This window comes from Myotis myotis, unplaced genomic scaffold (assembly GCF_014108235.1).
Source record: "Myotis myotis isolate mMyoMyo1 unplaced genomic scaffold, mMyoMyo1.p scaffold_m19_p_1, whole genome shotgun sequence".
Taxonomy (NCBI): domain Eukaryota; kingdom Metazoa; phylum Chordata; class Mammalia; order Chiroptera; family Vespertilionidae; genus Myotis; species Myotis myotis.
In genome coordinates this window covers 215,045,306-215,066,100 of record NW_023416313.1, presented here as the reverse complement: position 1 = coordinate 215,066,100, position 20,795 = coordinate 215,045,306, and the positions used below count along the sequence as shown (strand labels likewise).

The 20,795-nt window shown below is 47.2% G+C and overlaps 1 protein-coding gene across 9 annotated transcripts in view; it reads left to right on the top strand.

Moving 5' to 3' along the window:
• The window catches only part of FOXN3 (forkhead box N3), a 369,468-nt gene that overhangs the window by 236,899 nt on the left and 111,774 nt on the right, over window positions 1-20,795 (top strand). For all 9 annotated transcript variants that reach the window (XM_036315184.1, XM_036315194.1, XM_036315160.1 and 6 more), the window contains one exon: window positions 16,066-16,130. In XM_036315184.1, the coding sequence (XP_036171077.1) occupies window positions 16,066-16,130 (65 nt within the window). The remainder of the gene's footprint in view (window positions 1-16,065; window positions 16,131-20,795) is intronic.

The following is a 20,795-nucleotide window of genomic DNA, read 5'->3' as shown; positions in this document are numbered from 1 at the left end:
ATATTAAAATATTTCTTCTAATTAGTTTCCTTTCAATGTGCACGAATCTGTGCACCGGGCCACTAGTACTAAATATTTAGCATGAAATAGACATATCCATAAACAAAGGAGCATTTTGGATCCTAATAAGATTGTATTTATGTACCCTGGGATTGGATTTTCTATAATTTTCACGTCATGAAATATTCTCTTTCTTTTGATTTTTTTTTTTTTTTTATTTCAACCACTTAAAAATGTAAAAGTTCTTATCTCTGACTGGGTCAGTATAGTTTGGCCAGGTTCTTACTCTACCTTTGTAGTTAGTGTCTTTTGGGAGAGCATATTCCTACCTTTGCATATGAAAAGGGGCCAAACTGTGTGTGGGAGGGGTTTGTGTGTGTGTGTGTGTGTGTTCCTGTTGTCCCCTGCTCCTTCAGCCTCCCCTCTGGGCCTCAGACTTTTAGAGCTTCGAGTGCTCAGGACTGTCAGCAGCACCTGGTAGCAGGGAGGTCAGCCTCATGGGTGCTGGAAAAATTCTGGACTCATTCTCCACCCAGTGGATTCTGAGTGACTCTTGAAATAGAGGCAACAGGGAATGCAGACAAGGTAGAAGCTTGAGAGTCTAGCAATTGAGCTTTTCTGTAGGAGTTGTGAAAATGGTCGCAGTGGTCTCAGGATTTCTTTGCAAATATCTAACTTTTAAAAGGCTTAGGCATCTCTGGTGCTCCTTTTCATCCTTATTCCAGAGAGGCAGGCAAAAGGCATACTTCCACAAAATGTAAGTGCATGGTTTTGTTTGGTACACTATTTAGGGAATGACAAAAGTTGCACACGCATCCAGCGTTCCTCAAATGATCTGCATAATGTGTGACGATGAAACGACAGCAGGTAACGCTATGTATTCAGCTAAATTGGTTGAATAGGAGTCATTTTTATTAGGATGCCCTCCCCAAATCCTTAATAAATATGAAGCTTTAAATATTTGTCCCGTTTTGTAATTGGTCTAGATTTAGCGGTGGCTCTTCCTGATTTGGGAGGAAGCATGCTTGACTGTTGCCAGGCAACGGCTAATCACGGCATTAGCTGCCAGCAAGCCCTTGGCAGTAACTGTAAATTCTTTTGTCTTGTTAACAAAAAAATGAGTGTTAAAGATGTCGCAGTATATAAAATGTGTTCTGTTGTTCAAATAGATAGAACTTAGGCGGTACATTCCTGCACTAATATGACCTCGCTGTGCCGCTAAGACTTACAGGGGCTGTAGAGAGCCCGTGCGTTCCTGTGCGTGAGTCACATGCCGTCTGTTTGCGGCAGCGCAGCCCATGGGACGGGACGGTGATGTCATTGAGGCACTGTTTTTCTCAAGGCCTGCAAAAAAGAAACAGAGGGTTTTGAGTTGCGGGGTGCGAACCTCTCTCAGAACTGTCCCGAGCGAGGATGCTGGTTCCTGAGCTGGGGCCACCGATGCACCATCCTGACCTCAGTGTCCGTCTCTCTGAGGCCGAGTGCTCCCAGGCCATGTGGCGCGTCCCCACGCGGTCACAGCACCTCCTGTCTCTCTCCACCTCCTGCTCAGCCAGGCTCCATGCAAGTTTTCTAGGACAGAACCTCATAAAACTCATTCTCACCTCGTCAGCAAACGTGGTGTGAGTCATCCTTTGGACACACAGAGTTAAGAAAGAAGAAAAACACTGTTTATTTGGTTGGCCCTTTTTTTTTTTTTTTTTAAATGAAACTACACTGTATCCCAGACCGGAGCCCAGACCATTGTCAGCACCCTCCCTCCTGGCTGCATGTTTCTGAAGGGCGTTGTTGATCGGGAAGGGGTCGCACACTCCATCAGGTACTGGGGCATACATTTTGTCACTGAAACCTCATCCCTTGTGCACAAGACAGACACGCGGGTCCCTTGGGCCGGAAGGAGCTGGGATGAAAGTCGCAGTTTCCTGTGTCTTCCACGCCCCATGCTCTGCAATTTGTGTGGATTAGGTCTGGGTTTCAGAAGACACCCCGAGGGTTCCATCTGCCCAGTGAACCCATAGAAGGCACCAAGGGAGTGGCCAAGATGCTGAATCTATTTCATTCTTCATTTCCTTGATTTCTAAAAACAGCTCTAGATAGTTCTGAACAAGTTAAAAAACAGTACTCCGTGTTGCTAAATCCCCTTTTCTATATTACCATTTTCTTTGCCACCTCCCTTGCCCCTGACTTGCAGAGTGGGAAGTCTTACACCACAAGAGAGGTCCCCCCTCCACCCTCCTCCCCCCTCTCTCCCCCCTTCCCCACAGTTGTGCTCACTGGCACTTTCCCCTTTGGGTTTTCCCTGCCAGGCTCACTGTTCCTCCCTGGGCTCCAGCTCAGCAGCAAGCATTGTCACCAGAGGCAGCAAACCCGTTCCTGTCCCTTTCAGTGCCTTTCTTTAAAACGACGAGCCGAGCTGCTTTGGCATCATGTAAACACGCTGGAGTGTGTTAACAGCTGCCTCTCTCTGAAAGTTGAACAGGCTCGGCACTGAAAGGGGAACCGCTTTCAGGTTCTGCTCAAGTTTGCATGTGACAGCATCAAAGCTATTTTTAGTGGAGTGATCACCGGCGAGAAGCTGAAAACGGCCGCTTTCAACTATAAACAGTGGAAAGAAAGGATCATTTATGCACGGCTGCCGCTCTCGAGTCCATTTATGTGGGAGACAAAGGGGCGTGTAAATCTCTTCTTCAAAGTTACGCAGGCATCTCGTGCCCGCTCAGAGCCCGGCAGCTCTCAGGGAAGAGCAATGCTAATTTAGCGCTTGGCTGCCCGCTCCGGTTCCACTTGATGCACTGATAATAGCGAGTGATAGGACTGCCCTTTGGGTGTCCATTGCGAAAAGAAGGGAATGTTTAGATGCACAGAAGCATCCAGGAAACTTCTCTTTCCTGTAGATCACAGAACTCCAGAGACAACAGTACATGAGAGGTGGGTTGTATAAACTTCCTGGTGCAGCGGGAGGGGCTGAGTCATTGCTAGTGCAGGACCCCCGGGACTTCCCTTTCAGAACGGGTGTTCTTAGCTGCCAAGTGAGGATCCTGATACGGCTCTTTGTAAGGCCAGTGTGGTTTTCTGTGGATATTTATTGGCACTCCGTGCCAGCCACTGAGAACTTCAATAGGACTAAACTGTGGTCCCCTGAGAGCTCACAGTCTAGCCACACAATCAGTGTGTCCCGTGTCAGCACGTACAGAGTGATGCATATAAAGGCCACAGCCTAGGAAAGGCTGGATCTGCTCTGGGCGCTGAGGGGGATGGGAAGAAAGAGCAGGCTTGTAAAAAAATGCTTGAGTTTGCAAAGAGAAGAGAGGGAGGGAGGGTTCCCACTGGGGCAGCCCAGCGAGTGAAGACAGAGGGAAGAGGCTGTGTCTAGGGGCCCATGAACAACCTGGGATGGCCAGACAAGGCTAGGGGGTGGCCGGGGATGAAGCTGGCGCCAGGTGAGCTGTTGCTTAGAGCAAAGGAACTTGGAAACGGCACAGGCCCCAGGGAGCCAGGGGGTGGTTTTGAACAAAGGTCACAGAGGAGCTCGGGAAAGGCGGTGCATAGCCAGATACGAAATGGTTGAGGTTTAATGCAAGCGTTGTAAGCAAAGCCCTAAACCTCAGTCTCCCCTGGAAAGCCCAAGGCCTGAACAGCAGTCCCAGCCCTGGATGGCACTGAGCTGCTGTGTTGGGCAGAGCTGCTGTGTTGGGCGGAGCTGCTGTGTTGGGCGTTGCCTTTGGGGAGGGGCGGGGCAGGGCGGGTGAACGGGGCAGAGCCAGCCTGCTGGGAAGACCTTCTCAAGCCCCATTGAGTGCTTGGCTCTGCAGGCGAGTGGGAGGGGGACTGTGTCCTTTAGGAGCTCTTAGCTGGCCAGCCCTGCCCCAGAGGGTGTGAGCCCCTCCGTGAGTGAAATAACCAGGCACCAGGAGGCACCTCTGTCTGTGGGAGTCAGGTTCCCCCAGAGGTTTCAGGAAGCTAAGGTTTTCCTGGATAGGCCTAAAGCTTCAATTATGTGGTAAATCTTCTATGCCCCAGAAATTCACAGAAGAGGGACGTGCAGAACGGAACGAAGCGGAACAAAAAGCCTCACACACAGGCACCCTGACTGTTTATACCCGGGAAGAGTGTTCTAAAAAGTCTCTTCTAGTACCAAATAATTTTTGCGCACCTCATGTCAAAAATTACTGCCCAGAAGTAATGTTACTTGATTGCTCTGATGTTTCTCTTTGAATTTAATCCTGTCCAGGAAGTTTAGCAACATTATTTGCTTTGTTTTCTTTTCAGGAGAGGAGTGATTGTTTCTGTAAGTTTTCTAGAAGAATCCAGTGGCTGTAAGGTTTAGGTGTGTTACAGTTAACCATTTTACTCCTTGGATTTCCCAACCATTTCCTCCTTGCTTTTCCTGAGCAGGCTCGGGGTACATACCGGGCAGTTTCAGGCTAGGAGCAAGTCACAGGCAGGCAGTGATCCTTGGTACAGGTGATGGGGGGAGGTGGCGGGGAGATGAAGGGGTGGAGGGAGCATCTTTGGGGGTAGGGCCAGCTCTTGATGCTCAGTCAGAAGTATCAGGATAATGTAGGTGCTGGTGCCAGTCACAATATTTGTTGCCTTGGCAGACATAAGAGATTACTTTCTGGAAATGGAAAATTTGCTTTTTTGTCACTTCAAAACCAACCATAAATAGATCCAGTAAACCATAGGAAACATGCCTCACAAAAAAATAAACTTTTGACCTTGGCTGGGAGGCACACGTGGTTGGAGCATCATCCCCTACACTAGTCAGAGCACATACCTAGGTTTTGGATTTGATCTTGGTCGGGATGTGTACGGGAGGCAACCAATCAAGTTTCTCTCTTATATTGTTGTCTGTGTCTCGTGCTCTCTCTCTCTCTCCCTCCTCCTCCCTTCCTTTCTCTCTAAAATCAATAAAACATATCCCGAGTGAGGATTAAAAACAAACAAACAACTTCTGTGCTGTTACATACAACTTGAGCCTAGATTTGCTGCCCTTGATGTAAAGTTTAGACAGAGGTGTCCAGCTCTAAAGTGTCAGCTTTTCAGAATCAACATTTATTTCCCTCCTCGTAGTGCTGGGGTGTGGGATGGGACTGACTCTCTGAAAGAGGAAATGAATCACCCAGGGAATTCGCAGTTGCCCCACCTATAGGTCCTTTTCCTGTCTGACTGGTTGTTAGCTTACAGGAATTACCAGGAAACCGACTTGTCAAAACTTGGCCTACGTGTTTGCATCTCCTGATCTCTGCCAGCCTGAAGGATCAAGGTCCTACGTAGAAACCTTTGTCTGCATTGCTGAGGTTTTTCTCTGAAAGTCCTGTTAGTTCAGTGAAATCGAGGAGGTGATGGTTTTTGCACTGTCTGTATCAGGTGGTGTGTGGTGGTTTGTCGCAGCCTCAAAACGATGTTCCAACTTGGGATATGTGGTGTGCATGTTGGCGGCCCTCCCTCACTCTTGGTGATGGGGGATGGCCCCAGGATTTATGAAACCTGCCATTGAGATCAAGGCGAAATGATAGTTTCACTCAAGAGGTGTCGAGATATATATATATATATATATATATATTTCAGAGAGGAGGGGGGGGAGAGAGAGAGGGAGAGAGAGAGAGAGAATATCAGCTGCCTCCTGCAAGCCCCCTACTGAGGATCATGCCCTTAACCCTGAGCATGTGCCCTGACTGGGAATCCAACCTTGACCTCCTGGATGATGCTCAACCAACTAAGCCACACGGGCCAGGCTATCTCTAAGTTCTTGATTTCAGTTCTTTTGGGTATACACCCAGAACAGGAACCACTGGATCGTATGGTAACCCTATGTGTAATTTTTTGAGGAAGCACCCTACTGTTTTCCATAGCGATGGCACTGTTTTAAGGGGATGTCTCAGTTGCTTAACTCCTCATATATATGTCTTTCCTCTGTGAGCTTTACAAGCACAATCCTCCCTTCCAGCTTTGTCTTTTGAACCAGACCCTGTGGCCTTGAGGAGGCTGATGGCCACACTTGCACAGTCAGCGTAGATTCCGGCTTTCTCCTGCTCTCTCCCAGCCATCATTCTGTTTTATGATATTTTGGGAAAGTTCACTCAATCCCCTTGGCCCCTGGGCAGATGTCCTCTGGGAAGTCCCAGGCTGCTCCGAAGATTCCCCTAGGAACCGGATTGGCCCTGGACGCGTGGCTCCTGGAACAGCTGCTCAGCTTTCCTCCATTCCACCATTTTAATTGTGATTAGTAGGTTCATTTGCATCTAAAAGGAGCCGTTTTCTTATCAGCACCATTGAGTTGGGAACCAGTGTGCTCCATTTATATAGAGTGGCCCATTTTAATCGGGCCCATTAGGCAGTAAAAGTAAATGTGGGTGTTTTACAAATGCAAATATATCATGCAAATAATGTACTTTATGCTGAATGATGCCTTGGTTTTCATATGTAAAATTAGAAACTGTAGCACAAAGATAATGATAAACACCTTTGCATCTGTTCTTAAGATGTAGCCTGAGCTGGATGCATCTAAAATTGTAGCAGAGGCTTCCAGCAGGATTTTTTCAGCACACCCAAACATGCATCCCATACTATCAAAAATATACATGTACTTATCTAGTTATTTATATATTCCTAAGTAATCAAGAAATCACAGAAGAGAGTAATCCAAATTACCTAAGCTCTTACTTACCATCAATGATGAGATTTATAATTTTGTTTCCTTTTTTTAAAGGTTTTCCAGTTTTTATCCGAGCTGATGATAGTGAAGAAGAAATGTTACTCTATAGCCTAGTTCCATTCTAAGAGATGTATGTCTATAAGATATATTTTTTTAACCCTTAGTGTTTGAAAAAATTCTGTCTTATGATACGCAGATAGCTATTTTATAAAATCACGTAGTAGAATAATGTCAGCCCTCTTCTGTGGGCTGTGAACTCTCAGCCAAGTTCAGAGCAGGGTGAGGGGGATGTGGGAGGTGACCGCCATGTGGTAGGTCAGGATGCAGCCAGATAGCTTCAGGGGTCTGGAGACAAGGTCAGCCAGAGACACAAAATTCGGGAAGCTAGGTTTTCCATGGGCCCACGAACTCTCCTAGGAAAGGAATATTGAGTAGAAAAGAAGAGAGGCTAACACTGTGGGAATGCCTATCATTGTGGAGTCAAGGCTGGACAAAGAGCCGGAAGAATGTTTAGAACAGAGAGAAGGAATGGGAGAACCAGGTTAGAAGGGTATTTGGAGGCTAAAATTTGAGAGGATTTTAAAGAGATAATGTCAGAAGTTACAGAGACTTTATGTAATCAGAAAATAAAAGCATGTGGGAGGGTGTTGGGGAGGGCGGGGGAGGGGATCGTAGGGCTGTTGCAGGCGGCAGGAATGACCCCAGGTGTCTAACGGGTGGGCCAGAGCAAACCTCAGTACTTGGGTTCTGTCCAGGAAAGAATGCAGAGTCCAGACCCAAACTGTAAGAGAACATGTATTGGGTATTCTAGGAATTCCTAGGAGAAATGGGCTTAGGCAACAACTTATGGAGGCAAAGGAAGGGCCTTGGAGCTTGGGGGTGAGGAAGCCAATGGTTATCTGCCAGGGGGAGGGGTTGGGGGCCCCACTGGGTCCTCCATCCTAAGGCTTTTGAGGGTGGAGATTTTAGGGTTTGTCCCAGGGAAAGAGCTTAATAGAACATTCAGTAGCCTTCCAGGTGTGTCCTTTCAGGGTTGTGGTCTCAGGCTGGGGGTCATTATCCATGCAGCTGGTCCTGACGTCAGCCGTGGCTGGTTTTGTTGCTTATCTGGGCCTGGAGCTGAAATAAACTGAGGCCTAGATGTTATCTCTAGGGAGGAAAGGTCAGGGGTCCAAACCTCAGGACCAGCGACACGCTAGGGGAGGAAAGGTCACCCTGGGGATAAGGTCCCCCCTGCAACTGATTGTCCATTGCTGGGCACCTGGGGCTTTCTACCTGGTGACCTTCCGTACCTGCCCATCGTCCCTGCTCTGCTCATGTCTGTCTCACTGCCTCCAACAGCACCATCCACACACTCCGGGTTTATACTTCAGAAGTTTTATAAAATGTCCCTGAGAATTCTGAACTCTCAGCTCCTGAACTCTTTTTTTTTTTTTTTTAAATTAAATCTTTGTTGTTCAGATTATTACATTTGTTCCTCTTTTTTCCCCCCCATAACGCCCCTCCTCCCAGTTCCTGCCCCACCCTCCGCCTTCACTCCCCACCCACTGTCCTCATCCATAGGTGCACGATTTTTGTCCAGTCTCTTCCCGCATCTCCCACACCTCTTTCCCCCCCAAGAATAGTCAGTCCATTCCCTTTCTATGTCCCTGATTCTATTATAATCACCAGTTCATTCTGTTCATCAGATTATTTATTCACTTGATTCTTAGATTCACTTGTTGATAGATGCATATTTGTTGTTCATAATTTGTATCTTTACCTTTTTCTTCCTCTTCCTCTTCTTAAAGGATACCTTTCAGCATTTCATATAATCCTGGTTTGGTGGTGATGAACTCCTTTAGCTTTTCCTTATCTGTGAAGCTCTTTATCTGACCTTCAATTCTGAATGTAGCTTTGCTGGATAAAGTAATCTTGGTTGTAGGTTCTTGGTATTCATCACTTTGACTATTTCTTGCCACTCCCTTCTGGCCTGCAAAGTTTCTGTTGAGAAATCAGCTGACAGTCTTATGGGTATTCCCTTGTAGGTAACTGAGTTTCTTTCTCTTGCTGCTTTTAAGATTCTCTCTTTGTCTTTTGCTCTTGGCATTTTAATTATGATGTGTCTTGGTGTGGTCCTCTTTGGATTCCTTTTGTTTGGGGTTCTCCGCGCTTCTTGGACCTGTAAATCCATTTCTTTCACCAGGTGGGGGAAGTTTTCTGTCATTATTTCTTCAAATAGGTTTTCAATATCTTGCTCTCTCTCATCTTCTGGCACCCCTATAATTCTGATGTTGGTACACTTGAAGCTGTCCCAGAGGCTCCTTACACTATCCTCGCATTTTTGGATTCTTTTTTCATTCCGCCCCTCCGGTTGGGTTTTTTTTGCTTCCTCGCATTTTAAATCATTGACTTGATTCTTGCGCTCCTCTGGTCTGCTGTCGGGAGTCTGTATAATATTCGTTATTTCAGTCCGTGTATGCTTAATTTCTAGTTGGTTCCCCAACATAACATCGAGGGTCTCATTAGATTTCTTGTAGATCTCATTAAGTTTATCGGCGGCTTCTAAACAGTTCTTGAGAGACCTTAAAAGTGTGGTTCTGGCCGAAACCGGTTTGGCTTAGTGGATAGAGCGTCGGCCTGCGGACTGAAGGGTCCCGGGTTCGATTCCGGTCAAGGGCATGTACCTGGGTTGCAGGCATATCCCCAGTGGGGGATGTGCAGGAGGCAGCTGATCGATGTTTCTCTCTCATCGATGTTTCTGGCTCTCTGTCTCTCTCCCTTCCTCTCTGTAAAAAATCAATAAAATATATTGTTTTTTTAAAAAAAAAGTGTGGTTCTGAACTCTATGTCTTCCATTGACAATTTTGTCCTGTTTCTTTGTCTCCGCACTTTGTTATGCTTTCTTGGTGCACCCCCTAGTGGTCTTTGTGCGCAGTCTTGTAGTTAAGCCTTGATTGTTGTAGCTAATACCAGGGAGGGTTTGACCTCCAGGCCAAGTGGCTGTGAGAATCAGCTGTGTCTGCAGTGAGAGAACTTCTGTCCTCTAGGGAGGTGCTAATCTGGTGTTTGCCTGAGGCTATTCGGCAAATGCCTGTGTGCAGGGCTTGGGCGGGGCGGGTCGCACAGGATCAACAGGGTGGGCCGGAGAGAGCAGTTATGGCGGCTCTCAGTCCTGTCCCCAGGGGCTCTGCCTCTCTGAGTCCCAGCGACCGCTGCAAACCTCGAAGAGAAAGCTGCACTCGCTCTGGCCGAAGCCAGACAGTCCCGCTTCTCCCGTTTGAGTCTGGGTCCCTAAAGACTCGCCCGTATCTGGAGCTCAGAGTCTTCGACTCCCTCCAGATTGAAAATGCCAACCGCGCCCTCCGCCGCCAGCCCGCTCCGCGCACTCCGCACCTCAGAATTTGACTTCAGCGCTGCGCCTCCTCTGAGTGTCCGTATGCGTTTCTCCTAGTTGTAGGACTTACACTCAGCCAGCGTTCCTGTGGTTCTGGGTGATGTCCATTCCGTCTTTTAGTTTCACTTTTGAAGTAGTTGTTCAAGGCAGCAAACTCCGGCGTTAACCTATGCCGCCATCTTGGTTCCTCCTGAACTCTTTAGCGATGCTTCTCAAATTATGATATTTTGTGAAACTGGAGACCATCCCACACATGTCTCTTTGTCAGACTGCGCTGATTTCTAAATTCCAAACTTCTAGGACTCACATCCTGCTGCCCCCCAGGAGGTTGGGTCAGTGTGTGGTGGCATAGGTCATGTTTGTTTTCCTCTTATTTCCTGGTGATTAATCCACAGTTAAAATTAGAGCAATAGAATTCCAAATATTTTCTTAGGAATTTCCCCTTCGTTGCAACTGCTTTGGGGAAACACCGTCTGGTGGTAGACGTCTCACTATCTAAAGGGATTGCCTTCGCACAGTTTTCAGTGTACGTGACAGGAATCTGCTCAGTTGCCTGAAGCAGAGTGAGCAAACTCTGGCCTCTGTATGTACCAGATCAGTGCAGGCTGGTCTCGCTGTGTCCCCTTCCCCAGTTAGGTTGGGCTTTCTGCCTTGTAGTGTGTGTGCTCTGGACCATTCTAGCAGCAATGCTGCCTGCAGGGGCCATTCAGAACTACGGCACAGAAGTTGGTCTTTCAGTGCCCCGAACTCTTTAGACTTTGATTCACTTTTTCAGAGTCTGTCTTGTATTAATTCTTTTTCTTATTTTATATCTTAAAAAGTGTTTAGCCTAGCCGGTGTGGCTCAGTGGTTGAGGGGCAACCTATGAACCAGGATGTCAAGATTTGATTCCCAGTCCGGGCACTCCATCCTCAGTACAAGGTGTATTCACTGATTTTTTTTTTTTCTCTCTCTCTCCCCCTCTCCCTTCCTCTCTCTGAAATCAATATACAGAAATGTTTTGTTGTGGTAAAATACATGCAACATAAAAAATACAGCATCTTAACCATTTTACAGTTAACCATCTTAACCATTGTATGGATCAGTAGTACTAAGCACATGCACATAGCTGTGCAGCCAGTTCCTTGCAAAACTGAAGCTTTGAACCCACTAAACAATGACTTCCCCGCTCCCTCCGGCCTCTGGAAACCACCATTTTACTTTCTATCTGTGAACCTGACTCCTCCAGGGACCTCATAGAAATAGAACCATGTATATGTAGGATTCGTTCTTTTGTGTCTGGCTTATTTTACTTAGCGCAGTGTCCTTGAGGGTCATCATGTTGTATCCTGTTCTTTCTTTTAGATACACCTAGTCACATTTGGCAGCTTAGAAAAAAAGTACTTTTCTTAATTTGCGCTTTTTTTTTTTTTTGAAAAAATTTTTTTTATTGATTTCAGAGAGGAAGGAAGAGCCCACAACCCACACATGTGCCTTTGACCGGAATCAAACCCAGGACCCTTTAGTCTGCAGGCCGATGCTCTATGCACTGAGCCAAACTGGCTAGGGCCTTAATTTGCTTTCCATTAGACTTAGAGAAACTCCAGGCTGGTGAGTGTACAGGTGTGGGTGGTGCCAGAGCCTCTCAGGGTCTTAGTTACAGTCCAGCCGATTCTCATGGTGGTGAAGGTCACGGGTGTAGAGAAAACACGTGACAGATCACATCATTGCGCCAAGAGCCACCTTAGGGGTCCATGACCTGTTGAGTCACGGTGTCCCGTTGGGAGTTCGAAGCCATGCAGACAAGAGTGTGCGGCCCAGGGAGCGATGGTGGACTGTGAGTCTCAGGCAGACACTGGGTGTGCTGTTCAGGATGATACCACTCGTCTCTTGGGATTTGCTGACTCAGCTCTGGTCTTAACGATCCGATGGATCAATGTTCTCAAATGCCAGTTCACAACTGCCTTTCTGGTCCTGTTGGTTGGCTTCCTTTGTCACAAAGCAGGTTTGGCTTATAGTTGCTGAAGTTCACGGAATTTTGTTAGCACCTCATTGAAATGAGACATTTGTGGCCCCGTGTTGTATTGTTTCTGCTAATAGGAGCCCAGTGCCATGTTTCACATATGGTTAGCCTGATTGCTTTTTCTAGCGTGGGATTTTGCCTCAGAGAGATTTTTTTTAAATGTTTTTATTGATTTCAGAGAGGGAGGGGGGAGAGAGAGAGAGAGAGAGAGAGAGAGAAACATCAATGATTCAATGATGGTAGAGAATCGTTGATCCACTCTCTGCCTCCTGCATGCTCCCTACTGGGGGTCAAGCCCACAACCCAGGCATGTGCCTTGACGGGAATTGCACCCTGACCTCCTGGTTCGTGGGTCGATGCTCAACCACTGGACCACACTGGCTGGGCAGCCTTGGAGAGAGTCTTGGTGAAATTCCATCCACAGCCTTCTTCCATGCAGAGCGATAGCTAGGAGTTCAGTGCGGGGAGACAGGAAGAGGAAAGCCGGAGGTGAGGAATGAAGCCAGCCCGTTGATGTGTTTGTGTGGGAACAGTGGGCTGGCCCCGCAAGCCCTGGTGTGGTCTTGGGCTGCTCACTAGATGACTTGGGTGATTCCCTCCCTGCTCAGGGCCTCTATCTCCTTGTCCATAGAAGGAGGAAGGTGAGTCCTGCCTGCCTACCCTCCCACAGGATTGGAGGGTTCCCTGGAAACGTGTTGGTGGCTTACTCTGTAAACAGGAATTTGCTGTCCCCGCTTCAAGCAACGTGAGCACCATTGTGTGGTAATGAAAACCCGCTTTGGTAGATTGAAGAGGTCCTAGAGAAGTGGTGGCAGGGACCATATACAAGTCGCCAGCACCTAGCACTGAGTGGAGAGTCCCCCACCCTCCTCTCTTGGTTTGCCGAATGAATGGGTGGTTTCCAGGGTGACTCAGGTTCTCCCACAAAGACCTTGACCACAGCACCTTCTCTGAATTACTGGGCTTGACACACACTTTTAAGTAATTTCATATAATGTTTTAAGCTCACTTTGAGCTTTAAAGTCCAGTGAACTGGAAACAACTCCACATCGAGGGAAAAAATCAGTTTGCAGCTTCTCCTACCTGCAGCCACAGGACTGTAACCATTGACCTTTCTGTGGGCATTTCCTGTCCCTTTAGATAGAATCCTAGGAGGTTGGAGCTAGGTAAGTATGTCAGTAAAACTCCTGGAGGCCATAAAAGGTGCCTTTTAATCCCCCTCCCTCACTTCCTGTGTCCTTCTTAACATCCAGCACAGTTCTCAGTAAGCACTTAATACATCCTTGAATGTGCTAATAGTTAGAAGATGTCATTTTGAGGGACCATCCAAAAAAAAAAAAAGAATGTAGAATATGGGGCCAGTGAGCTCAAAAGCTTTGTAATGAGTGTGATGTGAACCAGTTTACCTTGAGCCAGGAAGACCACAGGTGAATTCATCAGTCCCAATGGGGGGCCAGGCCAGAGCAGGTGGGTGGCCAGTCAAATCTCTCTCCATTACTCGGCTACAGATTACACAGACCACACAGCAGGGCAGCGGGAATAGTGATTGGAGACTTAGCTACGTTAAAAGGATGTTGTAGAAACCTTTAAGTAGATTTCTATGGTAGAGAGAATTTTCCTTATCTAAACCACTGGATTTACCCGCCCTTGCTTCCCCATTTACCCCATCGCTGGCATCTACTCGGTTCTCAGCCAAATCCAGGTCAGGATAAAGAGGAGATTTGGGTGGCAGTAAGCTAGATATTCAGGCTCCTGCAGTAATACTCAATTATTGAATTCTCTTGAAGCACCAACTCCTCTATAATGAAGTCCTCGGTTTTTAAATATCTTTAGAAATCAGGTGATTGAGTATTGGCAACAGCCAGCTTGCTGCTTCCTGCTTTCTTATGGTGAAATCCCAGGAGCTGGCTGGGGTTGTTAAAAGATAATCTTAAGCCTTTTAGTGCATATTATTCTTCATTCAACTTTGAGCTGCAAAGCCTCAGAACGGAATAGGCCAGGAATGAGACAGAAGAGAAATCAGCTTGCTGCCATCATCCCACAGCCCTGCGACCCCAGCCAGGTCTGCTGTTGCCCTGGGCAACTCCTGGCCACCCAGAGGCCACCATGGCCAGACCTGGGGGGGGGTCAGGGTTGCAGGAAAAGCCATCACAGATTTGGGTTATTCCCGTTCAGTCTGAGTACAGTGGATCCAAACACAGTAGAACAAAAAGGTTCATGTACATCGCAGGTTACAATGTGTTTTCTAGCACACTTGACATCATCTGCTGTTGAATAGTGTTTTTGCGCTGTCGCTCTTTTATTCCTTCTACTTCCCAATTATGGAATGTGTCCATGGACCCGCGATACTGTTTGTACCTCTGGTAACGATGTGTCCATCAGCAGCACGGGTCCCTGGCATTTCTCCTTTCGTTAACAGTATTGCATTACTGGGGACCCTGGGCATCAGTGAAGCAGTCATCAGTCGTATAGCCCTTCAGATTTCTTATTCTCCCTGCGTGTGTCCATCTGCCCAATTTACACATGTGTTATTCGGACCAGCTTTTTATTTTTTTAATATTGAAAGTGATTGATGATGCGTTAACCAGTATCGTTTGCCATGAACTATTTTTTTTTAATATATTTTATTGATTTTTTTACAGAGAAGAAGGGAGAGGGATAGAGAGTTAGAAACATCGATGAGAGAGATCAATCAGCTGCCTCCTGCACGCCCCCCAGTGGGGATGTGCCCACAACCAAGATACATGTCCCTGACCGGAATTGAACCTGGGACCCCTCAGTCCGCAGGCCGACGCTCTATCCACTGAGCCAAACCAGTTCAGCTGCCCTGAACTATTTTGCTGAAAGTAGCTTATGCTGCCTCTTGGGCTGGATGTAGTAACTTTTTTTTTTTTTTTTTTAACTAAGTGCTTTCTAACATTCACTGCTTGATTTAGAATAACCTGCTTTCCACTCCAAGGATATTTCATTCAGGCAGGCTTGGTTATAAAGTTTTTCACTGGGTATTTTAAAACAGTGAAAATGCTTGTCTATAAATGCAGTAAAATGTCTTTGTGATATATTGATCTTCCTTATTTTCTTGCCTCTCTTGTTACCAGACTGTGGGTGGTGACATTTGAAAAATGTATTATAGGGGATGGAGTGCAACATTTTAAGCCAAGAAATTGAAAACAGGATGAGAAACAAGAAGGTAGGGGAGGGAGAGAGTCGATCAAGGTCATGTCTGTATATTAAGGATTTGATGGTGGGAAAGCCAAGAGAGGCAGGTTTGCATTTATAAATAGGCAGGTGGCACCAGGAAGTGTTGGAAAACCCACCTGGTCTCAGGCAGGGATAGAAGTTCTTTGCCACATAAAATCATAAAACCAAGAACAAGTTAGCAAAAGTTATAAGCAATGGCGTTGAACTGTATGAATTTGCCATTTTGTTTATCCGCAAACAATTCTAATGCCCAGAAGGTAGCAGGGTCCAGATGGTAACCCCAATTCCACATGGACTGTTTCTGCACTGTGAAAGATGAAGAAATGACAGACCCGACCCATTCATCATAAAACAAAAGTAATGGTTTTTAAAGTTGCATTTTCAGAGGTTATAAATCTATTTATATAAAAGCCTAAGCAACCGTTAAGACCAAATGACTGGAACGACTAGTTGACCAGTTGCTGTGATGTGCACTGACCTCCAGGGGGCAGACACTCAACGTAGGAGCTGCCCCCTGGTGCTCAGTGCACTCCCACAGCCAATCTCCCGCTGCCTCCCTCCCTTCCTCCCAGCCCAGCCAACCTCTCGGGGTCTCTCCCCCTGGCCGGCTGTCCCCTCCCCCCCTCCCCGCCCCATAGGCCTCGATCGCCAGCCAGGCCAAGGGACCCCACCCGTGCATGAATTCGTGTACCAGGCCTCTAGTAATACATAATTGGGAAAGCATTTTGAGGTCATTTTGAGTGACATGTTCAGAGCATGGGTTGCTCAGAGTATAGGTGAGTGGGTGTAAATGAGCCCATCCTTACGCTGCTTTCTTTTCTGTTTCAGCACATCAGGTCCACCCATCTGGCCGGGCAGTACCTTCTTCAAGAGAAATGGAGCCCTTCTACAAGGTAGGTCTCTACAAGCACCCAGTCCCTTCCCCCTTCCCCACCATCTCTTCTGGTGCCAACCAGCAGAGTTCTGTCCTATTGAGGAGTGGGCACTGGAGAAGTGTGACTGCTGTGGGTCGGGTCTGTCATTTCTTCCTACTCACATCTTCTGGTTGCTGTGAATTGCTAGTCTGAAACCAGGACTGCTCCTTTTGGTCTATCGTTACTGGTCCTATTCTAGACGTGCTTGGCTTGCTTTGGTGAACTTGGAATCACGCGGCAGTTCGGATGTGACAATAGCATCAACCAGGCTGGTAAAATCAAACCCCGTTGCGTGTTTTTAGTGCTCCGGATGTTTTGGGTGTCTGTTGGCAATTTGTTCACCATGGAGGGCCACGTATTCCTGGCTGACCCCTAACATCCACACGTACCTGGATGGGTGACTGTGGTTAGTTCTGAGGCTCAGAGTTCAGACACCCCTTGTCCCTGCAAGCATCATTTGCAGGGGGACAGCCTTCCTGCTGACCAGCCCACGATCAGCTGCTGTGCCAAGCTCCCATGCGGTGTGCTCGAGGAATTCAAACTTTCATCTCGACTTTTGCAATTAAATTTCTTTGGAAATAGCCAAAGTTAAAGAAGAATAGATGGTTTAAAATAGCAGTAAGATGCATGCTAAATACTTCTAGAAAGTACTTTTGGGTGATTGCTGTTTTGGATATCTGCTCTGTAGATCAGCTGGAATTGGCTGGCTCCTCGGGCCACCAGCCTCTGTTGACTGGCCAGGTGTCAGAGTGGTACACCGGGCCCAAATCAGGCGGATTTGGTTGGACCAAGAGGTTTAGAACTGTACTGGGCTTAAGGTGAGGCATTCCAGTGCATTTTGGTTGGTTTAGACCTGTTTGGTAGGTTTAAGCCTCTTTTCCTTAAATGTACACGCTGAGGGCTGGCCACGTGGGTGAATATAAACGTGGCTAAGAAAAGTGACATTTATCTTTAGGTTTCTGGAGTAGCTCAAACAGTTTTGAATGATGTCACATGTTTATCGTTGTTTTATAGGCCATGCAATTGCATATTGTCGCTCTAATAGCCTGTGAAATTGGGAACTTAAGAATGTCTTTGCATTTTTGCTTGGTACAGGGTGAAATTTAGGCAGGCAGGTTTGAGTAATGCTAATTTTAATGACCACCATAGACATCCTAATTAAGAAAAAAGGAGAACTCCCTCCGCTTTCAGAAATTAATACATAATTTTTATAAAATCTCCTCTGTTCCCCCTTTAGATGGTATATATGGAAATCGACCTTGATGAGCCTTTGGCTTTCTTCCAGGGAATTTCAAAGGGCTGTGTACCCTCCCTTTCCCTCTAGATCTATAGCAATGAATATCACTGGTGTTTGAATTATTTTCAGAAAAGGGGTTTAATTTACTTAGAGCATTTTCTTATAGGATTTTTAGTCATTGAGTTTCACATTAGGTAAGATTTGCTCTAAGCACCTTATTTTTGGGTTGTTTCAGGCAAAAGCCTGAGGATCAACATTGATAGGGTTTCTGAAGTTGAGTGGTTTGGCGGAGAGTCTGTCTCGTGGGTGGGAGACCTTTTTTCTCGTCCTGATAGGGTTAACAATCCTAATTACTCGAGGCATTGAGAATGAAATTATGACGTACGTCAGAAGCTCATTGAAGCCACATCCAGTTTGGTGCAGCCCATTTATTTCTTTGTACATGTGAAAATCAGAAGGATCTTGGAGAGACTTTGGGAGTGTGGGCCGGGATTTGTCAACTTTGTTTTTCTGTGCTATTTCTTCTTCATTTGCTAGCTCTGTCTATAGAGTTCTCCAGACACTTATTGTGACAAGGTTTTTCGAACTATCCTAATTAATATTTCTGTGTTTCTTTGGTGGGTGGTACGGGCTCATCAAGAACTCGCTGAATGCCGGAACCGGTTTGGCTCACTGGATGGAGCGTCGGCCTGCGGACTGAGGGGTCCCAGGTTCGATTCCGGCCAAGGGCATGTACCTTGGTTGCGGACACATCCCCAGTGGGAGGTGTGCAGGAGGCAGCTGATCGATGTTTCTCTCTCATCGATGTTTCTAACTCTCTATCTCTCTCCCTTCCTCTCTGTAAAAAATCAATAAAATATATTTAAAAAAAAAAAAAGAACTCGCTGAAGCCCACAAGCAAAAGTTTTGCAAAAAGGCAACGGTGTATGAAGAAGGGGGCTGCCCTGTCCTACCAGCGGAAGGGTCAGGTTAGACTCAGGTAGACGAAAACGCCCTGACTTACGCTTGCTTCTTCATCTTTGTACTTTACTTTTAAAAATATGCGCACATACCTTCATTTTCCCTCGAACAAGCAGGAGGACGTTTTTCTAGACATCAGATTATAGGCAAGAACTCTGTTAACAGGTTCCAGCCACAGGGAGTGGGTTGCAGATGAGCAGGGCTCCCTAAAGAGCCCCGTTTTGGGAAGTGGGGTAGAAGATGAAGCTTCTATCGCAGCGGTTCTCAACCTGTTTGTCGCGACCCCTTTGAGGGTCGAACGACCCTTTCACAGGGGTCGCCTAAGACCACCGGAAAACACACATGTAATTACATATTGTTTTTGTGATTAATCACTGTGCTTTAATTATGTTCAATTTGTAACAATGAAATTGGGGGTCACCACAACATGAGGAACTGTATGAAAGGGTCGCGGCATTAGGGAGGTTGAGAACCACTGTTCTATCAGGTGACACAGGCCCAGGGACCAGCCAGCAGAAGCCCAGCCTGGCTGTGGACCGCATTGGAGCAGAGCTGGCTGAACCAGCTGCACGGGGAGGCCCTGCTGGGCGGAGTGGTCCTGGGGCTGAGCTACTAGAATGCAGAGCAGCTAAGGAAGCGGACAAGTCACGTTGTGTAGAGGACCCACTTGCTCTTGTCAGGGGGATGGGAGCGGAGGGGCTGTCACTTCTTGGGAGAGTTGACACTTGAGTGAAGTCTTAAAAAATGGATGGATGGGGGCCTTGGAAATGGGAAAAAAAGCATTGCAAGAAGGGGCCGCAGCGAGAGTATGCAGGCACGAGAGGATCCCGAGAGCATCACAGCCACGGGGTTGTCACGGGGCAGGTGCGGGTGACGAGGGACTCGGGCACTTTGGGATGACATCACACCCACCGAGAGGTGTTTAAAGAGAATAATGGGATACAGAGAAGAGGGGATAATGGAGTGAGTGGGACAAAATGACATAATGGTGGCAGTGTTGTCTGGCAGTTGCGTGGTGCGTACGCTGTTGAGGAGAAATGTAGTACGGTTATTTTATTTTCCAGCACAAAAACCAATTGCAAGAATTAACTGAAGTACTCGAGGTCCCACTCGAGGGCGGCCTGTGTGTTTTGGTTCTTGCAGAATCGCTGGCAGGAGGGCCTGCTGAGTCACCTCGCCGTTTTGAGGATAATGGGGTAAGATTTGGTTTGGATTACACCAGGCATGGGTAGTTAACATAATTGGTCATTTCATCAATTCACAGCACTTATTTTAAATGCCATTTAGGCTGCTAGAGACAATTGTAAATGTGAGCAGTTCCCCTCGACTAGAGAGCACTTCAGTTCTTGTACAATGGAGACGGAGCGGAGTGCCAGAGGGGACACCCGTTGTTTCAGGCAGACCCAGGACGGGGCTCACCAGAGGGGAGTGTGGCTCATCGGAGCCCCGCAGGGTGGCTAGCTGACAGGTGTCCCCTCTGCGTGTCACCATGTGTCTCGATTTTGGTTTCTGTGTGTTTGAAATACAAGTTTATTAATTCTACTAATGCTGTTTCTTATTGTCCTCATTAAAAGAGTAACGTGTTTTGTATTTTTTTCCAAACTCCCTAGCTACCCTCCCACCCCCCATAATTCATTCACCCATCAAACTTAAAATTAGGTGACGTTAAACATCACCCTCAGGTGAATTATTTTAATGATCAGTGATTCCTCTTTAAAGACATTTCTCACCCCTGGTCTGACCTTCATCTGGTCCCTGGAGGTTTCATCCCAGAACTGCAGATGGCATCGCTGTCCGTGTTCAATTCGTGCTTCTGCTGGAAGTGGCTACACCAGCGGTTCTCAACCTGTGGGTCGCGACCCCTTTGGGGGGTCGAACGACCCTTTCACAGGGGTCGCCTAAGACCATCGGAAAACACATATATAATTTCATATTGTTTTTGTGATTAATCACTATGCTTTAATTATGTTCAATTTGTAACAATGAAATTGGGGGCCACCACAACATGAGGAACTGTATTAAAGGGTCGCGGCATTAGGAAGGTTGAGAACCACTGGGCTACACACTACCCGGTTTGATCGTCCACTTCTTTCCTGTCGGCCTTCACAGGCCCTGTCGGCCTCAGCCCCCTACAGAGTTTTGTTCCCAGACAAGCTGCTGCCCTTGCAGCTCTGTGCCAGCTGACCGCTTGGACCCACCTGTCCTATTTCCAGCTCTTCCTCTGAGCAGGTATTCCCTGCTCGCCCACACTACCCCACCCACAGCACTTCTTTACTACCCATCTCTGTGTGTCAGGCACTGGATGAGGCTGGAGTTCCAGGGAAGCCCAGGGCCCGCCTCCTGCACCACTTACGGCCTGTGCTGGGGTCAGACCACACACCCTGTGAAGGGCTGACGCAGCCACGGCGCAGTCACTAACACCCTGCGGCCTTCCTGGCTCTCCCTCG